Source organism: Lithobates pipiens, unplaced genomic scaffold, assembly GCF_037356315.1.
Source record: "Lithobates pipiens isolate NorthernLeopardFrog02 unplaced genomic scaffold, aLitPip1_a1.2 Scaffold_27, whole genome shotgun sequence".
NCBI lineage: Eukaryota > Metazoa > Chordata > Amphibia > Anura > Ranidae > Lithobates > Lithobates pipiens.
In genome coordinates, this window is record NW_027507788.1 from 36291653 (window position 1) to 36319352 (window position 27700).

Below are 27700 nucleotides of genomic sequence, written 5' to 3' on the forward strand. Positions count from 1 at the left end.
TTTACACAGGAATCAGTGCATTTGTATAGCACTGATTGCTGTATAAATGACAATGGTTCCAAAAATGTGTCAAAAATCTCAGATGTGTCCGCCATAATGCCATTACTAGTAAAAAAAAAAAATATTAATAAAAATGCCATAAAACTATCCCCTATTTTGTAAACGCTATAACTTTTGCAAAAACCAATAAATAAAAAAGTTTTTATATATATTTTTGGGGATATTTATTATAGCAAAAAGTAAAAAATAATGCATTTATTTTAAATTGTCGCTTTTTTTTTTATTTTTGTTTATAGCGCAAAAAATAAAAACCGCAGGGGTTATCAAATACCACCAAAAAAAGCTCTATTTGTGGGAAAAAAGGACATCAATTTTGTTTGGGAGCCACGTCGCATGACCGCACAATTGTCAGTTAAAACGACGCAGTGCCGAATCGCAAAAAGTGGCCTGGTTTTAAGCCAGCAAAATGATCTGTCTAAAAGTGGTTAAGGAATAATGGACTATGTTTTTGGCTTACCTGCCGGCAATATTACATTGGGAATGCAGAGGGAGAGGAGAGGTAGTTTCCTCTCTCTCATACAGGATCCTCTGACAGAGAATGGTGGCCGAAGCCACATTCATAACCCCCCTGTTTCGGAAGCACCTGACATCACTTCCAGAACACGGCATCATTTCCAGGGTGCTAGTGCGCATTCGCAACCCAAGTCGCGGAAACCGCACATCGCAAATGCACGTTCATCAGTCCGCCATCTTGGGTATGGGCTGCCAATATGTTGCAAGCGCCGCTGAGCGTAAACACTCAGAACAGCACAGCAGTTATGGCAGTTGGCACAGAAGGGAGACAAGGCCAATAGGCCTAGCTGGAAAGATGGCTCAACTAACAGTGACACTGCAGTGAATCCTAGCAGGCTCCGATCCAAAACTAAGCTTGATCAAAGATGGATTGGTGCCCAGGGTGTCCGTGTGGTTAACAATTGCCATACAATTTAGTCATCCTGCTGGATTACCTTCAACAAAAAAGTTTCAATTTAAAAAAATATTTGCAATGAAACACTTAATTTGAACACTAAATACCCGTAAAAAAGTCAATTTTAATGCTTCAGTACAAAAACGTAATACAATTAATCATAGTGCAAGAGTATATATAATAGCATATAGATAACACTTTTTGTTTATTTTAAACATTAATATTTAAAGACACAAGCAGTTTAGGAAATACAGTATACATTATTGTTCAAAGATGTTGTTTTTCTAAAAAGTCAAGGCTTTGTTATACACTATATCTTTCTATAACAAAGGTTTGCATCATTCAAGCCAGGAGGATTCAAAGCTGACAGACTATGAATCCAGAGAGCTTTGCGTTGTAAAAGTATTTTATCATTAGTAGCTCCTGTTTCATTTAATGGGATATATTCCAAATGCAACAAAATGCATCTGTGAACAATCAAAGCCATGAAATAAGCCTATTCCTTTTTTTGGATACCAAAGAGACATGGTCTCAGATTCGATGGAAAAGGGTCTTTCTGTTTTACCTACATAATATGCTCCATAACTACATAGCATAATGTATACCATTCCTATCTTATGGCAAGTAGCCAAAAATTGAGGTCTAAAAAAGACACCCATTGGGAAGAGTGATTTCTCATGCTTTCAAAATATATCTACAGAAATTGCATTTATTGCAAGGTGTAGTTCCCTTTGATTTATTCTGAGTTCCTGCCTTTGATTCATAGTGACTATGGACAAGTTTTTCCTTCAGTGATTTAGATCTTCTGAAAGTGATTTCAGGATAGGTTTTTAAATATTTAGAGATAGCAGTGTCAGCCATTAGAAGATGCCAATATTTTTGCATAATTTGGCGAACCTGTTTATGCTGACCTGAGAAATGGGTGATCATTCTAACTCCCGGATTCATCTTGGGATGTTTTTGACCATAGATTAATGAAGATCTGTCTTTGCTCTTTGCTTTTGCATAGGCCCTTTTAAGACACTTCTTGCTATAGCATCGTTGTGCAAGGCATAGCTGAAGTGCATTTGGTTCTATTTCAATGGTTTTGATATCACTACAATTTCTTTTAAGCCTAAGATACTGCCCATATGGAACACGTGCCACTAAGGACATTGGATACAAACTGTTGGCATGCAAGGGTGAATTCCCTGCAGAGGGTTTGTGGAAAAGGGTGGAACCCAAGGTTCCATCAGGATTAACATATATTTGAATATCCAAAAAATTTATCTTTTCTTGCTGGCATTCTAAAGTAAATTTGAGATTGTATTCATTAATTTTTTGTTTCTCAAAAAATGAAAACAATTCATCCTTGGTCCCAGTCCAAATAAGAAAAATGTTGTCAATATATCGATGCCATAGGGGTATCTTGCATAGAGAGGACTGCATTTCCTCATTGCAAAATAGGTCTCGCTCCCACCCCCCCAGGTACAGGTTGGTGTACAATGGGGCAGAGCTAGTCCCCATCACCACCCCCGCGCCAGGAGGTAGTGGCAGCGAGCAAGCAGGAAGATATTGTTTGTCAAGACAAATTCCAAAAGGCTCAGAATGAATTTGTTGTATGGTGAAACAATAGGGTCACATTCAGAGATGAAGCCCTCCACAAAAGCCACCCCTTGCTGTGGGGGATGGAGTGGTAGAGAGCCTCAACATCCAAAGCTACCAACCAGGCTCCCTTGAGAACATGTAACCCATCAAGAGCCTGAAGGAGATCTGAAGTGTCCTGCAAAAAGATGTAAGACCCTCTACGTGTGGTTGAAAGTAATCATCTATCAGTTAGCTAGCAGTTTCTGTAAAGCAACCATTACCGGAGACTATCAGAATTCCAGGTGGCTGCATTACATTTTTATGTATTTTTGGCAAGGCATAAAGAGTCGGTCCTTGGGGTTGTGCTGCCTCACCTTTAGTTTCCTCCTCTGCTCTGGCACCCATCACATCAGTGACCTCATCACCATCACCATCTCCTCCATCTTCATCATTACCACTCGAGACAACTTGCTGCGGTTTGGGGAACATGAATGCCAATTTGTCTACCAGTGTTCCTCCCTCTTTCTAGGCTCATGTTCCTGTCATCCTCAGCCTCAGAACAAACATCTGAATCCAGTAATGTCTGGGCATCATCAAGGAGCAAGGGGCTAATGCTGTGGTCAAATAACTCAGCTGACTCCTCAATGGTTGATGTTGAGGCTATGGCAGGAATAGATGTGGGCAAGGCGGCAGGTTTATCCACTCTGGCAACTGCAGGGGACTGCACACTTGCCTCTGCTGGCATGACAGAGGATGAGGAGGATGAGGAAACCTGTTCTATCCCTCTCCATGCCAAAATCACACTGAAAATGGCTACCATTGAAAGAATACTTTTTTACTGTGTGGCGGGAATGAGCCATGATTGGATAAAGTCCTGATGACAGTGTCCAATCATGACTCTGACAGTGCTCTGTGTCCTGATTGGCTGAAGCTTTCACTGCTTCAGCCAATCAGGGCTTGCAATGCACTGTTCAGTGCCGCAATGCATTGTGGTCGGATCGGGAGGCCGAAGAATTGGTCGAACAACCCGTTTGTTCGGCTGTTCGCTGAATGACCGAACAACTAAAGTTTGGCCTGAACTTATGCTCGAGCCGAACCGTTCACACATTCCTAGTGGTCAGCATTGACAGTAATTGTATAGATATTGAAATATATGCATCTCCCTGAAACTGGCAGCGTAGTTTTGTTTTACTTTTGCACCCAGTGGTGTACATCGGTATGCATGTATATGTTTATGAAGTACAGCTGTATACCAATGTATAGCCATTGCTTTCTGTGGGTGGTTTTACACAACACCTGTGGCTCTGGGCAGGGAAATTAGCCTGGATTTTCCATTACATGGATCCATGAGCTGGAATACATACAACTTTAGTCACTCCACCTGGATATTGCTTTTCTTCGATATCCCATTTTTACTGTTCTGCATTTCAACTTCTCCTACTTCCCTTAGGCCAGAGAACTGAATTTGGGATGAATTGAAAACTGGTGATCTGATTACAGCCATATGGATACATGATGCAAGTGTCCCACTTGTTGGTGCATTACCACTATAATTGTTATTATGATCGAGTGCACTTTGGTTGTTATGTTTCATTTGAATTAGTATATCTTACTTCCGGATATTCAAAGTATTGCTAGTTGAAAAGGGGTACAGTGATCTTACTGGGTGAACGCATTCTGTTTTATATCCTGTGACATATGATAAGTCTTATCTTCAAGTTGTTTAATTTCGAAAAATCCTAAATGAAAACCTAAAGAAAAATGGAAAAATACAAACCATTAAATATATAAAACACACACACTATATACATAGTATATACTATACATTAGCAAGAATGTGCCTACTCGTGAAATCGTTGACTTAGGATGAGTGTGGTAATTCAACACACTTGTATACATTACTTTGTTACTTGATTCAATTTTATTGTTCAAAGCATCCCCCCCAATTCCTTCATGTCTCCATGCTTTATTTTTCTGAGAAATCAATCAAAAATACCCCCCTAGCATTTCTGGTTGTGGCCATCTTGAGTAAGGGCAGATGATTCATTTACTCCCTGGATTCCATGTGGGAGTGTGAAGTTCCACTTTAAGCATTATATTCATCAGGGGGAGACAGAACGTTAGCTGGCCATGGATCAGAGTGAAGCAATATAGACAGTTAGCCCTTGTACACACGGTCGGAGATTCCGACGGAATGTGTCCGATCGGACCGTTTTGTCGGATATTCCGACTGTGTGTGGTCTACATTGGACTGTTTCCGTCGGAGTATCCGACGGACCAAGTTTTCCAACTTGTTGGTAAAATTTTCCAACAAAATGCTCTGATCGGACATACTCCGATCATGTGTAGAGTATTCCGATCGGACAAAGTGCCACGCATGCTCAGATCAAATTCCTACACCAAAGCTACTGGCTACAAGCGTGAACGAAGTCCTGTCGTAACGAAATAACATCATATGCAACAGTTTCGGACAAAATCCAACGGACAAAATCTGATGGATTTGGTTGTCGAAATCTCCGACTGTGTGTACAAGAGCATCGACAGATAGATAGACAGATAGAGCAGAAGCAGTGTGTGGACCATGAGGAATAAAACAGAAGACAGAATGGAGGCTGAACATGGACGTAAAAAGAAGAATAAACAAGGCAAAACAGCAACTGGTTGCGGACCAGGGGGATGTAAATGAGGCAGATGGTGAGCTGCTAATGGAAGTGAGTATAGAGGACAGGGTGACAACACTTAATTATAGAACATTGGTAGTAGAACCAATATATATGTAAAGCGTTGCATAAATTGACGGCGGTATACAAGTACCTGAAATAATAATAATCATAATAATAATAATTGTTTCTGAGGTGTTGGGGGGAGAGAGAACTGAGAACATATCATGATCCACCGGTAGAGGATGCAGAATAAGAACTGATCATAGACCAAAGGGAGAAGAGGGAGTGGGCAAAGAGGGGGCTGATCATGGATGATGGCCAGGTATGAACAAAATCTTCTCTGTACATCACTAGATTAGTCTCAAAATACCAACCTAATCGCCCTCTTCATTCCTCCCAAGACCTCCTGCTCTCTGGCTCCCTCATCACCTCCTCCCATATCCGCCTACAGGACTTCTCCCGAGCCACGCCCATCTTCTGGAATTCGCTACCCCAATCTGTCAGAGTGTCTCCAAATGTATCCACTCCCTGAAAACTTTCCTCTTCAGAGAAGCCTATCCTGCCTCCATCTAACAACTGCACTATTGTATCCATTAGCTCATCCCCCACAGCTATTACCCTTTTGTATAACTTGACCCTCCCTCCTAGATTGTAAGCTCTAACAAGCCGGGCCCTCTGATTCCCCCTTGTATTGAATTGTATTGTATTTGTACTGTCTGCCCTAATGTTGTAAAGCGCTGCGTAAACTGTTGGTGCTATATAAATCCTGCAAAATAATAATAAATAATAATAAATGTAGGAATGGCAGCTCAAACCCTTTCTCCTGGTCTGTGAGGTCATTGTGCAGCTGTTTAAAGTTAGGACATGCTATAATAATTTATTCTGATAGAGAAAAAGAACCAATCAGTATTGTCATACAATCATTAGACACACGAGTAAATCCAAAAACCAGACAAAACTCTCATTTTCTTTTTGGTAAAGTTGGGATTGGTTAGCGGCCCGTCAGGTATTTATTGCCATCTGTGACTCCATTTCTTATATGGACTTCACAGGGACTGAACTGAAAAAAAAAATGGATGGAGATAGACTTTAATGGATATACAGTAAACATGTTCTTACCATTAGTGCTTCCCAGCCTTAGATGCAAGGGTGCTGTATACGGCTCTGTCCTTATGAGTTAATTGCTGTTTAAAGAAAGAAAATTGATGAGTTTACTTGAACTGCACATGATTGTAGTCTTTCTTTTGACAGTGGCTATTAACCAGTTCAGCCCCGGAAGAATTTGCCCCCTTCCTGACCAGAGCACTTTTTGCAATACAGCACTGCGTCGCTTTAATTGACAATTGCGCAATCGTGCGATGTTGCACCCAAACATAGACGTCATTTATTTCCCATAAATAGAGCTTTCTTTTGGTGGTATTTGATCACCTCTGGTTTTTATTTTTAAACAAAAAAAAGAGAAATTTTGAAAAAAAAGCTATATTTTTTACTTTTTTCTATAATAAATATCCCCCAAAAATATATAAAAAAACAAATTTCTTCCTCATTTTAGACTGCTATGCATTCTTCTACATATTTTTGGTAAAAAAAGTAAAATAAAAAAAATCACAATAAGCGTATATTGATTGGTTTGCACAAAATTTATAGCGTCTACAAAATAGGGGATAGATTTATGGCATTTTTATTATTCATTTTTTTTATTAGTAATGGCAGTGATCTGCGATTTTTATCATGACTGCAACATTGCGGCGGACACATTGGACACGTTTGACACTATTTTGGGACCACTGACATTTATAATACAGTGATTAGTGCTATAAAAATACATTGATTACTGTGTCAATGGCACTGGCAGGGAAGAGGTTAAACACTAGGTGACAATCAAGTGGTTAACTGTGTTCTAACTATAGGGGGGATGGGCTCACTAGAACATGACATAGGTTTAAATAGTTATCTCCCCATTCTGCCTCTGAGTCCATTCACACAGGGGCAACACAACTTCCAGCGAGACTTTTGGAGGCAACTTGGACACGACTTGAGTATGAATCACAGCACGACTTGAGGCAACTTACAAGGCAACTTGAAGTTGCTTCCAGGACAGGGGACTTTGCCAGTGACCAATCACATAATAATCAGCTCTGTGGGAGAGCGGGGTTTGCCTAGAAAACTATTTTTACTTCCTGGAAAGTTGCTTCAGTTAAGACAGGGGATCCGACTTGGAGGCAATGTCCATTGAAATCAGTGGGTACAAGTCGCCTAGAAGTCAGATTGAAGTAGTACAGGAACCTTTTCTGAAGTTGGAGCGACTTCAGTAGTGTTCATTAAGACGGCTCTCATTCACTTACATTGATTTTATCATGTTGTGCGACTTGAGGCAACTTGGGACGACTTCAAGTTGGATCCAAAGTTGCCCCTGTGTGAATGGACTCTCTCCGTGTCACGATTGCGGGACACCGGCGGACATCAAGTCCAGGGACCCGCGGGCACGAAGCGCGGTGGGTGTGCGCTCGCCCACTAGGCTGTGATTTAAAGGGGACATACAGGTACACCCATTTACGCAGCCATATCATTGTGCCAACGTACATCGTCGTGTGCTGGTCGGCAAGCAGTTAAAACTCAAACAGAAGTATCATTACTTATTACTCTAGTACAGTCAGGCTACATATACAGTCAAGAATATACTCTTCTATTTTTTTTACATGCTAAGATCTGCAGTGAGGGATCAAAGGATAAGTTAACTTTTCTGAACCCATATTTTGGGTGTAGCATGTTAAGAATCTGCTTGCTCAACCCCCTGAGCCCCCTCGATAACAGGCCGGGAATCTTATCCCTGCACCCGGTGACACATTCCAAAAAAAGTGTGGCTGCACGGGGCTCTGCCCACAGGCCCGTGTCACTGATTCACAGAGTTCTATGAATGAGAGAACTACAATTAGATAAAGCGATAATTCTCCCACTATACAAGACTCTGGTCCGGCTGCACCTAGAGTATTCTCTCCAGTTCTGGGCACCAGTCCTCAGGAAGGATGTACTGGAAATGGAGCGAGTACAAAGGGCAACAAAGCTAATAAAGAATCTGGAGGATACTAGTTATGGGGAAAGGTTGCGAGCACTGAACTTATTCTCTCTGGAGAAGGGACGCTTGAGGGGGGATATAATTTCAATTTATAAATACCATACTGGTGACCCCACAATCAGGGCCGCTGATAAGCCAGTACAGCTGACCCTGTTGTACCGGGCCCAGCCAGTAGGGGGGCCCGAGCAATCTTAACAGCATTTAGAATAATAAAAAAAAAAGAAAAAAGTCTGACTGCACAGGGCTGACCGAGGGAGGAGGAGAGCATCACCCCAGGAGCCTGGATCTCAGATAACACAGGGGTCTATGGATAAGAGAAGAGGGGACGTGTATTCCTATCAGCACCCGAGCCTCCCTCCCCCTCCTCGGGGAGGACAGAACACCGGAGCTCTCCTCAAGGCAAGATAACAGGTGACAGATTGCATTCTTCTCCTGTGATCCCCGTTCTGCCTCTGTACAAATCTGTGCTGTAAACTTGCCCTGCACCTCAGCAGGACAGGTCTGGTGGAAGTGAAAGCTAAATTCATGAATATGTTAGGAAAATAATGGGACTTTTCAGGGACTACACACAGATGCATTTCACAAAATCATTCTTTTAATATAGTTGTATGTTGAATATATTTATATAGCACCTGAAAAGTCCCAGTATATTCCTAACATATTCATAAAGTTGAGTATTAACAGCAAAGAAAGTGTATACATATATATATATAATACAGCCCATCTCCAGGAAATGAAATAAAGTCCAACCTTGCAGTGTGTGTGGAGGGGGGGATAGACTCTTTCACTTACCTGTTTCCATGCTCCAGCCAGCTGCAGAGCCCTCTTCCTCCACCAAACCTCATCACATCGCAGGGGGGCTGAAGTGTGAGCAACTGGGCTTAGGTGTCTGTTTGTGAAGCAGTGATCAGCAGTGATCCAGAGAATCGCCGCTGATCACAGCCCATAAACAGTTTATAAACCAGAGATAATCGGGGGAGAAGTGTTTGAATATGTTCTCCCGCCAATTATCTCCACACACTGAGAATACTCATTGAATGACACAGAAACGGCCAGTTTATGAAGCTGCGATCTCAGCGCTTCACTGGTGATCTGTGTCAGAATTCACATTCCCCGATTCACCAACTCAGAGGTGGAGAATCAGGGAGTGAAGACAGAATCTGGGGGATCTGAGGAGGAAAGAGGAAGATGATTAACTTCCTTATGCCTCGTTCAGACCCCCCCAACACTGTAACCATGTCCCCCTGTCATATTTATATATAATGTGTATATATATAATGTTTGTGTATATACATGTATATATAATGTCTGTGTGTGTATACATGTATATATTATGTAGGGGGACTCTTTATATTACTAACATTAATCACACCGCGTGTCAGTGTATTGAGCTGTGATAATTTATCACTGCTTGATAAATTGACATCTCTGTGTATCGGTGAATTTCTCATACTGTAATCTTGTAAAGTCTCACGAGATTCCAGTATTAGGGGCCGTTCTCCAGTGTTAGAAGCGTTTGTAGATCGCTTCACTCCTCCAAGGGTGAAGCGATCTACTCCGCTTTATAAACTGACATACAGAGGAGAAAGATCTCCTCTGTGAATGCCGGAGAATGAAGTAGTGAATAGATTTCACTGCTTCATAAAAGGACACCATAGTCAGTAAAACATACACAAGCGCTGTAGGGAACCATTCAGCGCTGAAAGAAGCCAGCTAAAGCAAGAAATTGGGTAAAGCTGGGTACACACACACATCAAAATTCAATTTAGCAGTAATCGGACAAATTTTGATCTATGTGTAGCCCTCCGTGTTAGAAGCCAATCATTATACCACCTTAGTATATTCATATGCCATCCCACATACTGACTCCTACCACCTTTGATCACTTCAAATCACTGAAGTGGTCATTGTGGTTAGAGTGTTCCTTTAATATCTCTCAGAAAAAGTTAACCTCTGTATACTGATTCCATTTCATTTGATCATCCTCTAGTTGTGTTAAATTGGTGGGGGGTGCTGCCTGTATACCCTAGCCTCTCGGTATAGGGGCGGGGCCAGGGATGTGGCTAAAGGGGGCCCCATCAGGTAGGCTGTACGGGGCCCCATGATTTCTATCAGCAGCCCTGCCCACAATAGGGCTAAAACTTTTTCGTTGAAGGGAGGTTAACCACTTAAGGACCGCCTCATGCCGATGTACGTCAGCAGAATGGCAAGGCTGGGCACAAGCACGTACCTGTACGTTGCTTTTTAAGTGCCCAGCCGTGGGTCGGGAGCGCGTGTCGCCGCTGACACACTCACGACCAGGTCCTGTGCTCCGTGAGCGTGGCCGCGGGACCAGTGGACCTGATCGCTGCTGGTGTCCCACGATCGGGTCACAGAGCTGAAGAACGTGAAATGAAAACCTCTCCCCGTGCTTCCCTGTGTGGCTGTCACCTTTTATAGAGAAGGTTGATTAGTGACATCACATGCCAGGCCATGCCCCCCTACAATAAAAAAACAAAACATAACGTCATACATAACACCTACACTGCCCCCTAGTGGTTAAGGCCTTCACTGCCAGTGTCATTTACACAGGAATCAGTGCATTTAAATAGCACTGATTGCTGTATAAATGACAATGGTTCCAAAAATGTGTCAAAAATGTCCGATGTGTCCACAATAATTTCGCAGTCACAATAAAAATCGCTGATCGCCGCCATTATTAGTAAAAAAAAAATATTAATAAAAATGCTATAAAACTATCCCCTATTTTCTAAACGCTATAACTTTTGCGCAAACCAATCAATAATTGCTAATTACGATTTTTTTTACCAAAAATATGTAGAAGAATATGTATCGGCCTAAACGGAGGGAAAAAAAATGTTTTATCTATTTCTTGGGGATATTTATTATAGCAAAAAGTAAAAAATATTGCATTTTTTTCAAAATTGTCGCTCTATTTTTGTTTTATAGGGCAAAAAATAAAAACCGAAGAGGTGATCTAATGCCACCAAAAGAAAGCTCTATTTGTGGGGAAAAAGGATGCCAATTTTGTTTGGGAGCCACATTGCATGACCGCGCAATTGTCAGTTAAAGCGACGCAGTGCCGAATCGCAAAAAGGGGCTTGGTCCTTTGGCTGCAAATCCGGGGCGTAAGTAGTTAATAAGACACGTGGCCACTCATTAAAATTAAAAGAAAAGAGGTTTAACCTTAATCTACGTATATGGTTCTTTACTGTAAGAGCGTCAAGGATGTGGAATTCCCTTCGACAGGCGGTGGTTTCAGCGGAAAGCATTGATAGTTTAAAAAAACTATTAGATAAGCACCTGAACAACCACAACATACAGGGATATACAATGTAATACTGACATATAATCACACACATAGGTTGGACTTGATGGACTTGTGTCTTTTTTCAATCTCACCTACTATGTAACTATGTAATTAAGTACCAATAGCCTTGGTGGCTTGTAGTTCTGGATGAACTACTAGGGTGCTGAAAGCCCGAGGGCTTTCACACTGGAGCAGTGCGCTGGCAGGACGACAGGAAAAGTCCTGCCAGCAGTTTCTTTGGAACGGTGAAGGAGTGGTGTGTTTACCGCTCCTCCACCGCTGCTCCCCATTAAAAATCAATGGGGCAGCGCTGCAATACCACCGGCAAAACTGCGCTATTGCGGTATATTGCGGGCAGTTTTAACCCTTTCTAGGCCGCTAGCGGGGCCAAAATGTGGTGCAAATCCGACGGTAAAATGTCGCTAAAAATACCTGCGTTTTACTGCCGAGGCTATGGGCAGCTTGGTGTGAAAGCCCTCTTAGATAGCAGATTGGCAGAAAGCATGTCTAATTTTATTTGTTTTCTTTATTTAATGCATAATAAAAAAATTGTGGAGAATAATCCTTGGCTATGTGCTTTACTTCAAATGACAGTTTGGTAGTAGGCAGTTACATTTTAAAACATACAATGTAAAATTGACAAGGGACACCAACATAATTGTATCTTTGATCTTAAAAACTACAGGATAATGGTGTTGTGGTAACTTGCATAATAAAAATAACAAGCATAATATTATTCTTGATATCACTACAAAAAAAAGCATTTGAAAATTTGTTTGCAATAACTCCATCAGTATCACCAGCAAAGCAGCTTCATTATTATCCCATTAAAGAAGAAGAGAATGTGTGCTGCATTTGGAGATTTCATAGTTTGCCACGTCACCAATGTTAATTCTCCATTACGAACACTAGTTTACAAGACCAACCACTTCTGGCTCGTCCTTGCTTCCGAGCATGCGTGATTGTACTTTGGACTTTTGTCTGACGGACTTGTGTACACGCGCACAGACATTTGTCCTTGGAAAATTTTCAAGGCCTGCCATCCAACATTTGTCCGTGGAAAATCTGACAACAATTGTCCGATGGAGCGTACAAACGGTCAGATTTTCCACCAAGAGCCTTTCATCACATAATTCCCATCAGAAAATCCAATCATGTACGAGGCTTTAAATGCATTTTCTTTCCAGCATCATTTCTGATATTTTTAGGGGGCAGTGAAACACCAATAATGATTTTTAGGCATAAAGAGTGATAATAGACATTTGCACTGAAATGTGTTTGTGTGTGATTTAACCACTTCCCGTCCATGCTATAGCTGAAAGCATGGCCCTACATTGCCAAAGATGTCCTCCCGTGCTCAAGCGGCCTGAGCACCCCCTGTGGTGCGCTCTGTGATCAGCAAGTTTACGAGACTCGGCTGATCACAGATTGGAGTAAGGTGTAATATGATCGATCCTGACCCCTTACTACATGATCAGCTGTCAGCCAATGACAGCTGATCATGTGATGTAAACAGAGCAGGTAATCAGCTATTTTTACTCCTCATGCTACCAGAAAAAAAAAGCCGATCACTGGCAGCTGTGAGAGGGACATCAGTCCCGATCGTGGAGAGGCTCTGCAGAGGCTTCTGTACCCACCTGTGCCACCTGCCAGTGCCCACCTGCACTACCTACCAGTGCCCACCAGCCCCACCTACCAGTGACCACAGTACCACCCATTAGTGCCCACAGTGTCACCTATCAGTGCAGACAGTGTCACTTATCAGTGCCCACAGTGCCACCTATAAATGTCACAAATCAGTGCCTCATCACCAGTGCTGCCTATCAATACCAGTTCCCATCAGTGCCACCTATCAGTGCCCATCAGTGACATCTATCAGTGCCAATCAATGACATCTATCAGTGTCCATCAGTGCCACCCATCAGTGCCACTCATCAGTGCCAGCCATCAGTGCCACTCATCAGTGCCAGCCATCAGTGCCAGCCATCAGTGCCAGCCATCAGTGCCGTCTTATCAGTGCATATCAGTGTCGCCTTATCTGTGCCTATCAGTGCAGCCCATCAGTGTCCATCAGTGTAACCCATCAGTGCCCATGAGTGCAGCCTCATCAGCGAATGTAAATGAAGGAGAAAAATTACCCATTTCCAAAATGTTATAGCAAACTATGAAACGCTTTTTTTTTTTTTTCTGTGTTTTTTTGTTTGTTTAGCAAAGAATAAAAACCCCAGTGGTGATTAAATACCACCAAAAGAAAGCTCCATTTATGTGAAAAAAATGATAAAAATGTCATTTGCGTACAGTGTAGCACGACGGCGCAATTGTCATTCAAAGTGTAACAGTGCTAAAAGCTAAAAATTGGTCTGGGCAGGAGTAAGCAAGAGGTTAAAGTTATATTTGAAATACAAAAAATACAAAAAAACAATATTATTGACAACGATACTTACCTCATAGTGAGATTCTTGGGTTGCTTGCACCTACAGTTAAAATAAAGCATCCAAAATGTAAAATACATTGGAAAAGCAAATAACAAATGTTAAAATCCACAGAATTTATTTTAATAATATGTTTCCATTTTTTGTAGTAGATGCTTTTTTTTAACAAATTATATTTCCATCTCTAGCGTTAGTCGACCAAAAATTATAAAATATGTGTTGGGTACACCAAAACACAATGACCCTTCCATAATCCCGACCCTTCCTGTTCACTTGGGATTTATAGGTGATTCCACCCACTTTTGTGTGTTCTAGATCCTTCTTTTACATTCACTAAACTAAAAAATCAAGTGTGTAAACCCGGGAACTTGAAGAGATATATCACCAATAGAGATAAAAATGACCTTGATATGTATTTATTTACGTTAAATTGGAGGTTCACACAAACATTGAACCTCTGCTTTTCGGAACCCTCCACCCCTCCGGTGTCACACCTTTCAGGGGGGAGGGGGTGCATATACCTGTCTAAGACAGGCAGGGGTGGACTGACAACTCATGGGGCCCCCGGACAATAGGAGATTATGGGGCCCCCAGGCAATCCGAGTTTATGGGGCCACACAATATACACACACACACACAGTATACAATCACACAGTATACACATACATGTACACACAGTATACACAGACATGTTTCTATTTCCTGAGAAGGTACTGGAGAGGTGGGGCAGCTATAATCTTGGGATTTTTAGACCAAAAGGATGTCGGTAAGGGACATTTCAGAGACAGATGTAAAAAAAAACACAGATTTTTACATACTGTCCCTGGTTTTACTGAAGCTGGCAACCCTGATGGGGCCCCCTAGTGGCTTGGGGCCCTCGGGCAGTGCCTGAGTGGCCCAATGGTCAGTCCGCCCCTGAAGACAGGTATATCCACCCACTTCCAGGCATAGACTCCCATGGGAGTGAGACGGTGACACACAATAATAACTCTCTAAACCAAACGTGAATACAGGAGTAAGATATAAACTTAATCAAGCCAGGTTCATACACAAGAGATCAATCAGATTGAACAGGGAGCAGACAACAGGAGGAAGGGATACGTCTGCAAGACAGGGGTCCAGGAATGGATGCAGGGTTCAGGAACACAGGAAACAAGGTACAATATTCAGGAATACAGGTCACAAGGTATAGGATTCAGGAATACAGGTCAGGGCTCAAGGAAAATACCAAATCAAATGTGTGAGTATCTGCCGAGTATAAATACACACCTTCTGCAATCAGTCTCAGGTGATACCTGATTGCAGGAGATGATGTTGGCTGCAGACTGCTGGGAGGCACCCGCTGGTGGACACCAGTACTGCGGCCCAAAGATCTGACAGCGCCACCAGCAGGTGAAACCTTTCCTGACACATGCTATGCACATACTGGGTTTGGGAGGCACTTAAAAATTTGAGAATGTATAGGCGTCACATAGGTTCTATTATCTAATCATGTAGGCTTATCTTGCATTTTGGCATGACAAGACACAATAGAGGCCCTATAAATGTCAAACAATATTTTAAACTGTGAATTATAAAGTCTTTTGTGACAAACTTTTAGAGGGGACTGCAGGCTAGCCTACTGACTATGGGCCCTGGCTTTTAAGGCAACACTACTCTTTGTGAGGTGTATGCCTGTGGGATCCTTGGACTAATGTTACTCTGAATTCAAGTTCATGTCTCCCCAAGACACACAGACTCTGCGACTCTAGGCCCGGGGTCCCTGTGTAGGGCCTAGCTGCCTCATTGGCAATAGTGACTGCTTCACACTGTGAGACTCAAAGCAGATGGTGATGTCATCAACTCAAGCCACCTTTCTTTCACCCATTATTAATTGTGCTAATTAACACACCTATTGTCTGCTAGCAAACTACTGTGGGGTTGTGTTTATACTTGTAATAATGTGTATTGTACTTTGTGAGCTTGATGCCGGCAAGTCCTGACCTGAAGTAGGTATATCTAATTAATCACAACATCGTCTAGGTGACTAGTTAATTAGCATGTTAATTATATTTCTGTATACAGGTGCATTTGCGTATGATAATTTGTTTAGCCCCACCTGGTTGTGTAGTCTAAATTATCTGTGAATTTTCAAATAAAGAGTTCCAGTTTTGCAGCTAAACTAATCCTGCCTAGTTCTTGGTTGCAATATGCAGCTATTATATCTGATATCTTTGTTCAGACTGAGTGGTATACTGACAGAAGCACTCAAGTGGAGTGTAGGACGGTTCCATCACAGCTATAAAGTAAGAATCTTAAATAATTCAGCTAAAATGTATCTTGAATATATTATTTTTAATAAACCAATACATAAATGGTAAGTGCAGAGTTATTACCGGAGTTCCAGGCAGGGCAGTTTCAGAGGTGTGTGATTGAGGAGCACTTACATTTTCATAAACTGGGCCTTCTGGAGAGGAAGATGCTGTGGAATGTAACAAAACAACCAGGCAATGAATTTCCAAAAGCAGCTGCAGCTGGGAGCAAATTTGTTACTTTATTTATTTATCTATTTTATTACAGGTACTTTTATAGCGCTGTCAATTTATGCAGCGCTTTACATATATATTGTACATCCACATCAGTCCCTGACCTCAAGGAGCTTACAATCTAAGGTGCTTGCTCAGAAATATAATACTAACAGGACCAAAGAATTATATGTGGTACAATATGATTGGCTGTCAAAACATCGATGCGAGGAAAGTGCGCAAAACGCGTCGGGTTAGAGATGTACCATGCATATTTGTACTATTAATAATCTGTGATGTTATATCATTATGGCTATGCCTCGAGGACTATTATGTTATGTTGCTGTTTTACCTGCCCCCCATGCTCATGTTCTGTGTTGGATGCCATTGTTACCATTTAAATAAGCTTTGTTACTTTTTTACTCATACTTGTTTACCCTCTGATCAGCATGAACACTTAATTTAAAGTCCCATGGGCAACCGTTGCCTCTTTTCTATGTAATTTAGGGATGGAGAAGTTTCATGTTTAGGGGACAGTATCCAGACTTTTTCTCTTTCTCAAATTTAACCTGGGTGGAAGACACCCAAATGCCCTTGTCTATTTTTGCCCCCAGATCTTGGCGGTTAATACTGTTCTACTATACATCCATAACAGACATGTTTGTTTATTTTAACCTTTTTACTTGCAGACTTGGCTTCTTTGTATTGTTCCCTTGTATTGGGGATGGTGGTTTACTTTTCCTCCGGGAGCTGTGATGCACAAATGGGGAGTTTTCTCCCCTGCTGTCTTTGTCCCTCTATTTCCTTGGATGGGTGGAGCCACCAGTGCATGGGCGTCATGCCTCTGTGCCCATTGGAGGATTTCCGCATCAGGCGGTGTCTCCACATATTTGGACGCTGTGTGTCATCTTGGCGGTGGGCCGGGATCGCGATGGCGTGCAGCCGTGTTTGGCGGGCGCATTGCGGTCCTCCCCTTGACTGCCAAATGCATGACGTTATGGGCAGAGGCTACGGCGGATGTCCGGGCTTTTAAGCAGGGGCTTTTGGCATGGCAAACTTTTCTTCTATGTTGTCCCTCCAACACATATTTGAGAGGTTTAACCACACTGGTAAGCATGTTGTTATACTTTGTATACATATATATTAATATATCACTAGTACACTTACTTATCTCTATACGTATACCGTATGGCATTTCATTCACATTTCATTCTATTCTCTTTTTTTATTATTTTTATCATTGTCTTCCTCATACCATCTTCCTCCAATGCTTTGCAGGACACCTCTGAACATCTTGTACTCTGTACATAATCTTATACTTTAAGGACATTGCTATTTCAGATATACATACCTATACTAATATACATTTTATATAGTAAGTACGCCCTTATACTTTTAGGACATTGTTATTTCAGATACTCACACCTATACTAATATACATTTTACATAGTGAGTACGCCCTGCAAGTCTATGGGAGAAGTTTGGGTTCACACCTTCTCTTCTAAATCTTTGCCGTGCCTGCCCTACACCCGGCCTCGGTCCTCCATGCTGTGGTCTCCGTCCATTCAGCTCCCGGGGGAGATGTCCTCCGCTAACCTTTCTTTGGGATCAGCCCTTGAGGCCAACTGTCTGACAAGTAAGTTTGGGATGATCAGTTCTCATGCTCGTGTCCAAATCATAAGTTATACTCCAATATATATTCTATTTGTTGTTACAGATATTAGGTATGTACATCAGCCCCTAAGATGCGCGGAAAGCTTGCGAAACGCGTTGGATTAGAGAAGTACAATGCATATTTGTACTATTAATAATCTGTGATGTTATATCATTATGGCTATGTCTAGGGGACTATTATGTTATGTTGCTGTTTTACCTGCCACCCATGCTCATGTTCTGTGTTGGATACCATTGTTACCATTTAAATAAACTTTGTTACTTTTTTACTCATACTTGTTTACCCTCTGATCAGCATGAACACTTCATTTAAAGTTCCATGGGCAACAGTTGCCTCTTTTCTACATCAATGTAATTACTATAAATAAATAAAGAACATCAGCATTTGCAGACACTGTCTGAACTCTATTCCAGCAAACTTTCACCCAGTAAACTGGTGACTGTCTTAAAAAAAAGAGTACCAATATGAATCAGGGAGGCCACCTAGAGTTCAACTTTTAGATGTAGATTTTCTATATTATGAAATAATATAGTATAAATTTCTAAAGACAAATAACTATTGCCTAATATTGAATTAATAATAATTAATAATATTGAATTAGTAATAATAATGATGATAATACTACTACTACTAATAATAATAATACTATGAATAATTTTTATATTGTCAATAACACATTTGCAAATGAATATCAATATCATGAAATACATGGGTTAATATAAAATCCTGCTATGAAGTTCAATTTAAATTGTGACAAAAATAGTAAAAAAAAGAAAGTAAAACAAACAAGCAATGAATAATTTATATATACAGTATATACTGATTGGTCAGAGCACATACATTATTTTAGGTCTGTAGGAACTTACCATTGTTTGTGCTGTCTGGTTGCCTGAAAAGAAAAGCAGTTGTGAGTTGCAAATATGGCAAATTACATTTGCAGTATATAGAGACATACTGTATACATTTAATGTAATTACCATTGTCAAGTACTATTATGTGGATACTATATATTGTGTTTTAATGTATTGATGCCTATATATATTATGAATTTGTTCTATTATTATAATTTATGGTTTTCCATTGAACAATTAATAAACATCCAATTATGGTTAAAATTAACTTCCACTATCCAAGTGCTTCATTTAAAGTCCCAAACCTCCCTTTCTATACGTATCAAATTACTGGGATGGAGGCATGTATCCAGGCCTCATTTAAAGTCCCAAAAAACTCCCCCCCCCTTACTTGCAGAGACATACTGTACTTTACAAATATGTGAACATCTGATAGTAATGGTACAGTGACAGGACTGCAGTCTAACAATCTAAATGGATGAGTGATCATTCTGTGAAGCTCATCTAAAGTTGGATAAGATGTAGTAGAAGACATATTACAAATCAGCTTAGCATCTTAGCTTCTCATTACTGTTTGGCAACAACAATTGAGCACTGTCAGTGATACTTTTTATTTTTTTTAGTAACATACCGTATATACTCGAGTATAGGCCGACCCGAATATAAGCCGAGGCCCCCAATTTACCCCCAAAAAAACTGGCAAACTTATTGACTCGTGTATAAGCCGAGGGTGAGACATGCCTGTCCATCCCTGTGTGTGTGTCCGTCCATCCCTGTGTGTCCGTCCATCCCTGTGTGTCCGTCCATCCCTGTGTGTCCGTCCATCCCTGTGTGTCCGTCCATCCATCCCTGTGTGTGTGTGTGTCCATCCATCCATCCATCCCTGTGTGTGTGTGTCTCCATCCATCCATCCATCCATCCCTGTGTGTGTGTGTCTCCATCCATCCATCCATCCACCCATCCCTGTGTGTGTGTGTCTCCATCCATCCATCCATCCATCCCTGTGTGTGTCTCCATCCATGTGTGTGTGTGTGTGTGTGTGTGTGTGTGTGTGTGTGTGTGTGTGTGTGTGTGTGTGTGTGTGTCCAGCCTACCTTTGTCCCGAGCCTCCGTCCCGTGCCTTGCCTCCTTGCCTCCGTCCCGTGCCTTGCCTCCTTGCATCCGTCCCGTGTCGTGCCTTGCCTTGCCCCCGTCCCGTCCCGTGCCGTGCCGTCCCGTGCCCTCTTCGTCGGCGGCCATTGTAAAGTTCAAAAGCTGCGCCGCCGCCTTCGCCTGTGATAGGCGGAACACTGAATTTCCCAGCAGCCTGTGTTCCGCCTATCACAGACGTCGTATCATCCTCGTCCGTAGTACGAGGATGATACGACGTCCGTGATAGGCGGAACACAGGCTGCTGGGAAATTCAGTGTTCCGCCTATCACAGGCGAAGGCGGAGCCGGAGGCGCGGCTTTTGAATAGAATGGCCGCTGTCTGTCTGCTCGACACGCTGATCGAGCGGGCAGACAGCGATGACTCGAGTATAAGCCGAGGGGGGCACTTTCAGCCTCAAAAAAGAGGCTGAAAATCTCGGCTTATACTCGAGTATATACGGTACAATTTTTTACTTTTGGGGTATGTCCCCTTCTTCAAGGTGCCAGCAGTACTGATTCACAAAAGTTTTAGCAGAATGTTAGAGTAGAAGTATCATTCTTAGTGCAAACATTCTCCTTTCCTGGATAGTTCTGAATTTCCCATTAAGCTCTTGTACACACGGTCGGAGATTCTGACGGAATGTTTCCTATCGGACCGTTTTGTCGGATATTCCGACTGTGTGTGGTCTCCGTCAGACTGTTTCCGTCAGAAAATCCGACGGACCAACTTTTCCAACTTGCCGATAATATTTTCCGACAAAATGCTCCGATCGGATATACTCCGATCATGTGTAGCCTACTCCGACGGACAAAGTGCCACACATGCTCAGATCAAATTCCTACACCAAAGCTATTGGCTACTAGCCTGAACGTAGTCCCGTCGTAACGAAATAACGTCATCACGTTATGTACAATCAGATTTTCCGACAACTTTGTCCGACCGTGTGTATGCAACATCACTTCCGAACCTCTTCCGGAATTAATCCGTCGGAATTACTCCGACGGATTTGGCTGTCGGAGTCTCCGACCGCGTGTACAAGGGCTAAGTGACACTTTTTTATTTTTTCTGCTCAATAAACTTCATTTTAAAGAAAAAAAAAGAAAAGATGTACATACAAATACAAAGTGCAGCAAGCACTAATCATAAGGATAAAGCATTTCAAGTAACCATCATAAGTATAAAATATATAACAGATCATATTATCAGGGATAGTCCAAAGAAGCTACGGGACAGGACCATATGTGCCCGAGTATGGGATCCACAGCAGTCCTTGAGAGTACGGCAAGTGTTGTAGCACAGCTCGTCATCACGTGGAGGCATACAAGTATTCTAAATGAAAGCAAAGGGCAATAGCATGGGAAACACCAAAGGCCGTTTTTTTAATAAGAATTATTGCTCGCCTGTGCAGGTGGAGGAATCCCACCTGTCCCAGATTTTGTTATACTTGGCCAGGCAACCCCTATGTGAATACAGTACCTTTTTATGGCAAAGTGTAATGTTTAGTGCCCTGATCCATTGCTGAATGGTAGGGGGCGAGGCTTTGATCCAAGACCGGGCTATTTGCATTTTGGCCATAAACAAGGACTCTTACAAAAATATATTTAAGTATTTTTCCTCTTCAGGGGTGGAAAAAAGGCCTAGTAGACACTGGCAGGGGCACAAAGTTAGGGGGGAGCCCATGCGGTCATAGAGGAATTCATCCACTTGCGACCAGTATTCCTGAAGGGGGGGGGGGGGGCAAGACCACAGTAGGTGATAAAATTAGCCCCTGGCATCTACACACTTAGGGCAGACTGGACTATATTCAGGTTTATATTTCGAGAGGCGAATCAGGGCAAGATAGGACCTATAAAGGATATAGAGGTGCACAAGACAGTCTGACCACCTTACAGAATGCCAATACCTCTTCCTAGTCCTCGTCTTCCACAGCCCCCAGGTCCATCACCCACTTGGATTTCAATTGGTAAGCTTGTGTAGTGGCCGTAGGTAGCAGTAGGTGGTTGTAGAAAGAGGAGATCAACTTCTTGGAATCCTGACCAAAAACTACATCAACCAGGAATAACGACTCCAGTTTGGGAATGGAGTCACTAAGTTGGGAATTGAGGGCATGATGGAGCTGGAGGTAGCAGAAAAACATATGATTAGGTAGGCCAAAGTCATCCTTGAGGGCTTGGAATGACCTAACCGTGCCGTTGACTATGACCTGTGAGAGATCTATGACCCCCTTGGCAATCCAGAGATTATAATCAGGAGCAGTCAGTGGCTCAGGCAATTGGGAATTGTCCCACAATGGTGTGTGGGTGTGAAATGCAGGGGTCTTGGTGATAGCCATGGCAAGCTGCCAAACCTTACAGTGATGAAACGCCATATGACATCTGTTGCCCACATATGGGGACCCCTAGGTACCACTTAGTAAGACCTGAAAGGGATGGGCTACCAGGCTAGTAATAGAGGAGCATACCAGAGTGGAATATCAATCTTTATCTACTTGATTATAGTAGAACAAATTGGACAGCTGTGAGGCAATTTAGTAAAAAGCAAGGTCGGGTAAGGCAATACTGCCCAGGTGAACAGGGCATTTCAGAGTTCACCATGAAAGTTTATAACAGAAAGATCTCCATATGAATGTGTTAAGGATAGATTCCATGGATTTGAAGACATGGGAAGGAATGTACAAGGGACGTGCCAAAACAAGTAGAGGAACTTTGGAAGGAGAATCATCTTTACCAAATTGATATGGCCCATAATTCCAAGGGGAAGTCAGGACCAGTCCTGAGTCTTGGTTTCAAGAAGGTCATATAGGGGTTCTAAGTTTAGGTCTATGTAGTCCATAAGAGTTCTTGAACAATGCACACCCACACCATTGGCCCTGTTTTCAGGAAGTGGGGACAGGATACCTGTCAAAGACAGGTATCCGCTCCCCCCTTCCCCCCAGAAGGTGCCAAATGTAGCACCGAAGGGAGGGGAGGAATCAGTTAAGTGGAAGTTCCACTTTTGGGTGGAACTCCACTTTAATTTAGCTAGAACTGTAAATTTGTAGGGTAATCTACTTACATTGCAACTTTATCCTGTGTACTACACTTACTGTTTGTGCTGTCTGTGTTTGGCAAAAAGGTACGCTAACACAGTGACTAGAATCAGCAGTAAAACCGCAATTACAATTCCTATTCCAGCAGCGATAGTTACATTGCTTGATGTCTGATCAGTGCTGTCTATCGATTCTGAAAAAAAGAACACATTTTGTATGTCAGTGACACAATATACATTTCTGTTAGGTAAAAAGTTAATGTGTATGTAAAGCAAATGCACAATGGTAATGCACAATGGTTAGAACCTCTGTCAGGTTTTTATTGTTGTCCCTGTTGTCCGATCATGTGTAGAGAATTCTGATCGGAGAAAGTGCCACGCATGCTCAAATCAAATTCCTAGACCAAAGCTTTTGGCTACTAGCCTGAACGTAGTCCCGTCGTAACGAAATAACGTCATCACGTTACGAACGATTGGATTTTCCGACAACTTTGTCCTGCCGTGTGTATGCAACACAAATTTCGGACAAAATCCGTCAGACAAAATCCGTCGGATTTTGTTGTCGGAATGTCCAACAACAAGGGCTTACAGGAATGGCAATAAAATCTTTCAATGGGTAAATCTGTTCTGATGATGTCTGCCAAAGATGGGGTCTCTTTTTGGAGAGATCTTCTTTTACATCCTCCTGTTGCCAACAATTCTGCTGGGAGTAGAAGAATCACTACATCAGTCTGGGGCTCTGTCTGCTGTGGAGAGGGGCCGATCACCCCAGCTCCCTGAAGCTGTGAAGGCACTGTAGGTGCTAGGCAGAGGCCAGCGGCACTCTGTCCTGTTGCCAGCGGTTTAGCTGGGAGTAGAAGCTTCACTAAATCATCTTGTTTCTAGGGAGGGAGGCCAACTTTTTAATCAGCTGCACTGTAATTTTTTGCAACATTTAATGCAATATGGCAACCTAAAGGCATTCCATACATTGTTGGTGTATGGTACATCTCAAAAATGTAATTCTCTACTTGTGTGATTGACTCACTGATTTTCCCAGATTTCTGCACTAAGATACAAGTCAGATTTTGGGCATTTTTTAGACCATGGAATAATATAGCAACACTTGTGGCAGCTTTCCTTAGCCCTTGTACACATGATCGGAGATTCCGACGGAATGTGTCAGATCGGAGTGTTTTGTCGGATATTCCGACTGTGTGTGGTCTGCATCGGACTGTTTCCGTCGGAATATCAGTCGGACCAAATTTTCCAACTTTCCGGAAATATAGTGCCACGCGTGCTCAGATCAAATTCCTAGACCAAAGCTATTGGCTACTAGCCTGAACGTAGTCCCGTCGGAACGAAATAACGTCATCACGTTCTGAACGATCGGATTTTCTGACAACTTCATCCGACCGTGTGTATACAACAGTTACGGACAAAATCCGTCGGACAAAATCCGACGGATTTGGTTGTCGGAATCTCCGACCGTGTGTACAAGGGCTTAGAGTGAAGCAACTCTCTAGAAGACAAAGCAAAAGGACAACAAGGTGTGGCAGACTAATTCCCTGTACACACGATAGGATTTTCCGATGGAAAATGTGTGATAGGACCTTGTTGTCGGAAATTCCGACCGTGTAGAGGCTCCATCACACATTTTAAATAGGAATTTCCATCACACAAAATTTGAGATCTGGTTCTCAAATTTTCCGACAACAAAATCCGTTGTCGGAAATTCCGATCATGTGTACGCAATTTTGATGCACAAAGTGCCATGCATGCTCAGAATCAAGCAGAAGAGCAGCACTGGCTATTGAACTTCATTTTTCTCGGCTCGTCGTACGTGTTGTACGTCACTGCGTTCTTGACGTTCGTAATTTTCAACCAACTTTGTGTGACCGCGTGTATCCAAGACAAGTTTGAGCCAACATTCGTTGGAAAAAATCCCATGAATTATGTTGTCTAAAAATCCTATCATGTGTACAGGGCATACGTGTAGCAGTAAGTCCAAAAAGTGGGCTTATTCAAACAATTGCCAAATGGCTACTAACATCAATAAAGAGATCAACAGTCATGTATTAAGATGGTGTCTGAATTCACTGTGGTTGCCCCGGGATTAGCCACAATGGGTTCACCACTCTCACAGAAAATTTTGTTCAGATAGCAGGGACTCAGCCTGATGGTATCATAACCAGTCTGGAACGCACTCGGAGTCAAAGATGTCAAGACGTGTCAGGTGACGTGTTTCAAAGCTTACGCTTTTTCCTCAGACCTGATTGGCTGCTGCAACTGCCAGTCTTATACAGGCTGGTCAGAGACTGAGCAGAGATGACAGTGTGGGAAATACAAGCCTGATTTAAAGAGACTATAACATGTCTATGCTGATGGGCTATAGTTGCAATAACACTCAATTGCTTATTGCATCATAAATTTATAATCCAATATATACATATGAACATATAATGTTAAAAAGTTAATCAAATCAAAACATGAATCAAAATAACATTTACAAGAGAATGAAAATAATTAAAAACATGGAGAAACATGCCAAAAGGTAGTAGCCGCCTTCAAAAAGAAAATAATTGTGCTCCAAGCAGAATGGGGTGGTCTTGAGAATAAAATCAGTGTGCTCGGTATTAAAGAGGTGATCGTCTGCGCAGAAATGTGTTACAGCCTGGAGGCCCACTTCTGAGGTATTGAAGTGTAGAAAGAGCGGACATCCAAGGAAAGCCAGAGGTAGGAGGGCTCCCAAATAGGGATGAGCCAAACACCCCCCCCCCCCCCCGTTCGGTTCGCACCAGAACATGCGAACAGGCAAAAAATGTGTTCAAACACGTGAACACCGTTAAAGTCTATGGGACACGAACATGAATAATCAAAAGTGCTAATTCTAAAGGCTTATATGCATGATATTGTCATAAAAAGTGTTTGGGGACGGCCGTTTTTTTGGGAGCAGTGATTTAAATAATGCTTAAAGTGAAACAATAAAAGTGTAATATTCCTTTATATTTTGTACCTTGTGGATATCTATAGTATGCCTGTAAAGGGGTGCATGTTTCCTGTGTTTAGAACAGTCTTACAGCAAAATGACATTTCTAAAGGAAAAAAAGTCATTTAAAATTACTCGCGGCTACAATGAATTGTCGGTCCGCAATACACATAAAAGTATAAAAGTTAATTGATAAAAACGGCATGGGGATTTCCCCACAGGGGAATCCCCCTCCAAAATGTAAAAAAAAAATGCGTGGGGATCCCCCTAAATTCCATACCAGGCTCTTCAGGTCTGGTATGGAGTGGTTAACACTACAATACAGGGCACTTTCGCTCCCTTCCTTCCCAGACCATTTTTCAGCTTTCAGAGCTCTCACACTTTCAATGACAATTGCTACGGTCATGCTACGCTGTACCCAAATGAAATTTTTATCATTTAGTTCGCACAAATCAAGCTTTATTTTGGTGGTATTTATTCATGACTCCATTTTTTATTTTTTGCGAAATATAAGGGAAAAAATTGCGGAAGTTTGGAAAAAAAATAATGTTTTCTTCTTTCTATTTTAAAAGAAATCCAATAAAATCTAATTTTGTCATAAATTTAAGCCAAAATGTATTCTGCTACATGTTTTTGGTAAAAAAAATTCAGATAAATGTATAATAATTGGTTTGTGTGATCACGGACATATGAACGCAAATGATCATGTACAGATGTGTGCAGGTGATCATGGACATATGTGTGCAGATAATCATTGGGACATCTGTGGGGGGCAGGTGTTTTTATTATTTGGGTACATGTGTGTTTTGGGGACATTGTGTGGGAACATGTGTGTTTTGGGGACATTGTGTGGGGACGTGTGTTTTACATTTGTGTTTACATTAGACTGGTGATCAGTGAGTAAAAAGCTGTAAAAAACAGCTCATACTCACTGATCACCAGCCGGCTGCAGCAATCCGCTCTCCTCTCCTTAGCGACAACTTCCGTTTGAGGAGACGAGAGCCAATTGCCTAGCTACCGGCTGTTTGTTTACATCACATGACGGCTGTGATTGGACACGGCCATCATGTGATCAGGAGGGCCAATCACAGAGCCCTCCTGCCAATCAGAGATGTGCTGTGTGTGGGTGACACAAGCGCATCGGGATCCCGCTGCTGCATGGGCATGCGCGTGTGCGATCCCCCTCCTTCTGAAGGGCGTCCTGAACATCCACTCAGAAGGAGAGGGCACCCACCCAGCTGTATATGTACACTGGCCGGGTGTGAAGTAGTTAAGGTGAACCCTGCACCAAAATAAAAAAAAAACGGCGTGGGGTGCCACCAAAAATCCATACCAGACCCTAATCCGAGCACACAACCTGGCAGGCCTCAGGAAAAGAGGGGGGACGAGAGAGCCCCTGCCCCCTGAACAATACCAGGCCACATGCTCTCAACATTGGGAGGGTGCTTTGAGGTAGCCCCTCAAGGCACCTTGTCCCCATGTTGATGGGGAGAAGGGTCTCATCCCCACAATCCTTGCCTGGTGATTGTG

The 27700-nt window shown here is 42.3% G+C and overlaps 1 protein-coding gene across 2 annotated transcripts in view; it reads right to left on the reverse strand.

Annotated features, from left to right (window-relative positions):
• Window positions 1-263: 263 nt before the first annotated feature.
• LOC143933773 (cell adhesion molecule CEACAM16-like) overlaps window positions 264-27700 on the reverse strand; it is a 57440-nt gene continuing 30003 nt past the window's right edge. The window contains exons 3-8 of one of the 2 annotated variants that reach the window (XM_077456777.1): window positions 23261-23396; window positions 19060-19082; window positions 16441-16475; window positions 14027-14056; window positions 6316-6380; window positions 264-4284 (exon numbers count right to left, since the gene is read on the reverse strand). In XM_077456777.1, the coding sequence (XP_077312903.1) occupies window positions 6318-6380; window positions 14027-14056; window positions 16441-16475; window positions 19060-19082; window positions 23261-23396 (287 nt within the window). In that variant the 3' untranslated portion in view covers window positions 264-4284; window positions 6316-6317. Of the gene's footprint in view, window positions 4285-6315; window positions 6381-14026; window positions 14057-16389; window positions 16476-19059; window positions 19083-23260; window positions 23397-27700 lie in introns of both variants that reach the window. The other variant, XM_077456776.1, reaches the window with a different exon arrangement.